At 32.0% G+C, this 2,566-nt stretch overlaps 1 protein-coding gene across 1 annotated transcript; it reads left to right on the forward strand.

The window, feature by feature from the left end:
- Positions 1-303: 303 nt before the first annotated feature.
- Positions 304-2,441, forward strand: LOC111615671 (arylsulfatase B-like). The gene is made up of 4 exons (XM_023357100.1): positions 304-496; positions 655-814; positions 942-1,054; positions 2,295-2,441. Exons 1-4 carry the CDS (start codon positions 392-394, stop codon positions 2,439-2,441), a joined length of 525 nt encoding a protein of 174 aa, XP_023212868.1. The 5' UTR covers positions 304-391.
- The last annotated feature ends 125 nt before the right edge of the window (positions 2,442-2,566 follow it).

Raw genomic sequence — 2,566 nt, forward strand, 5'->3', positions numbered from 1 at the left:
TACTATACTAATAATGTATTTTTTTATATTTTTCGGTTATCCGACCAACCCCATTCCCCAATTAAGTCGGATAATCGATGCTCTACTATAATGGAATATTATTTCATTTGCCTGACATGTTTTAATGAAAACAACGCGTTTTTTCTTTTATTTGTTAATAAAGTAGCCAAAAGTTATAATACAGATATAAGGGACTGAATGTATATGTTTAATTATAACAACTGTATATGAATAGGATTTTTATTTTACATCATGTTTAATAAAATATCATTAAAACAATTATCTGTTCAAACTACAGAAACAAGGCGGAAAACAGATATTGCATACCTTATCAATCGAACGTTTATACTTGCATTCATTCGAAGTTAAACCATTAAATGTTTGGCTGCCAATGGCATTCGAAATGAAGTGGAGGGTCTGCATAAGTTTATTTATTCATCTCTCCTGCATCCAAGGAAAACCGCCTCACATTATCTTTTATTTAGTCGATGACCTTGTAAGTATTTCCATCAATTATTATGAGGCTATAATTAAGAATTAGTTATGTCGACAAAAAGAAATTTGAATTTTTTTATTATTACTGTATTATATTATATATGTGTACTGTACATATATATATACTGTAGTATCATATAACGATAATATTATGAATAGGGATGGAACGACGTAACTTATCACGGATCTTTACAAATACCGACTCCGAATATTGACGTTTTGGCTGCTAATTCGATACTCTTAGATAATTATTACGTTCAACCCATATGCACCCCATCAAGAGCTGCGTTACTTACTGGAAAACATCCAATACATTTAGGTAAGTTTATAGAAATATGTTTCAATCATCAATATTTAAACATAGCAAAAAGTTTTTATTGTCAAAAAATATATATATTTTAGAATTTTCACAAACAGAATTAATGAACTTGTCGATATAAATTCAGGTCTGCAGCATCTTGTTATTCGCACTGCTGAGCCAAGTGGATTACCATTGGATGTGAAAACTTTACCTCAATATTTGAAAAAATTTGGTTATCGAAGTCACGGCGTTGGAAAGGTTTGTTTTAATGAGTAATGTGCATGAAAATATTAACTGCCATTTTATATAACTTGAAATGCATACAGGATGTTTCGTAAAAATTGCAGGCATATTCATTTTTGTTCGATTTGAATTATAAGTGAAATTTACTTTTTCAAAAATAAATTTACGTTTCATTAAATTTGTAAATATCAAATCAAATTTCATGAAATTTACATTTCGATATCACAATCAATTTCTGATGTAATTAACACATTAAGCGCCAGAATAGAGAGACATAAAATATAACACCTGGCCATGCTTTTATTTTTTATGAACAAAATAGCACAAAAATTATGATCATTTAATATACTTTTGTCTTTATTATTGAAAAACAGTTTTTTTCGTCGATTTTTAGGCGTGTTGCAGAATTACAACACGTGGCCCAAATGATCTTTTTCTGATCATGTTATGTCGTCTTTTATGCTCATCGGGTTCTAAATACAACAAAACGTCTACTACATAAACGAATAAATTCATGATTGCATAAATGGACTAATACATATCTAAGAAAAATAGAACAATCACTGAAATAATACAGTTACTATTTTTGTTCACTAACAGAAAATATTTTTTCTCAAATATTTGTGTTATGTTATGTTATTTCAGAAACAATTTCACATTCAATTGTTTGTCAAAAATTGTTTCTCAAATATTTTCATGATATTGCACTAATTCACGTTCATTATACATGAAAAACATCAGATAAAAAACAAATTTTGCATATTTTTCATATTTGACAGGAGAAAAATTAAATTTCCATCTGCATTCTGATATAAAATATTTACTGAGACAAGTGCAATTTTTATTCCACAGGCCATGCTCTTGCTATTTTCATTATGTGTATATGGCTAGTCTATTGCTCCAAAATAACATAGCTCATATTTTTCAAATCGAAGTGTTTCTTCTCAATACAAACTTACAGCGAATAAAAGAATTTGTGACCGAGGGGTCGGCACCTCTTTGGCGCCCTGTCAGGATGACACCACCGAGCCTCTAGGGGACTCGGAACTCGCGACGTTAAGTCTAAAGCTTCGCGAGCGGTAGCGTGTGAGCGCTTGGATTCGGAGTAGAGGTGAGGAGAGAGAAACGAGGAAGTGATTCACTCGATTCCAGATTAATAAACAATAACAAATTTATTTTAACGAGCAGGAGTACATGATATACGATCATAGACATCTTGGATTGATATATATATATCCATATTCTATATCCCTAGATTATCGAATCTAACTGTCGCGAGAGAGAGAGAGTTACAGGATATTCGCGTGTGGATAAATACCTTATAGAGAAGTCGAGGATTGATGACTGGATGATTCTCCGTCAGGATTCTTGGGGTGTTGGATGGAATGTTCTTGATATTTAGAGTGTTCAGGTAACAGGAGCAACTTCGGAGGGAGGTATCCGACTGGTGTTGAGGCACTTAGGTGGGTAAGATATACTTATGATAAGGTCGGCGGATGCACGATATTTTGCACGGTATAAATTCTT

Source organism: Centruroides sculpturatus, unplaced genomic scaffold, assembly GCF_000671375.1.
Source record: "Centruroides sculpturatus isolate CEXI.00-Female unplaced genomic scaffold, Cexi_2.0 scaffold2586, whole genome shotgun sequence".
Classification (NCBI taxonomy): Eukaryota; Metazoa; Arthropoda; class Arachnida; order Scorpiones; family Buthidae; genus Centruroides; species Centruroides sculpturatus.

Bases quoted from the DNA above. Each gene is read 5' to 3' on its own strand.
- LOC111615671 (XM_023357100.1), top strand. From the start codon at position 392: ATGGCATTCGAAATGAAGTGGAGGGTCTGCATAAGTTTATTTATTCAT. The intron at 815-941 runs GTAAGTTTATAG...ATATAAATTCAG, and splicing joins AAAACATCCAATACATTTAG to GTCTGCAGCATCTTGTTATT. The intron at 1,055-2,294 runs GTTTGTTTTAAT...CTATATCCCTAG, and splicing joins GAAGTCACGGCGTTGGAAAG to ATTATCGAATCTAACTGTCG.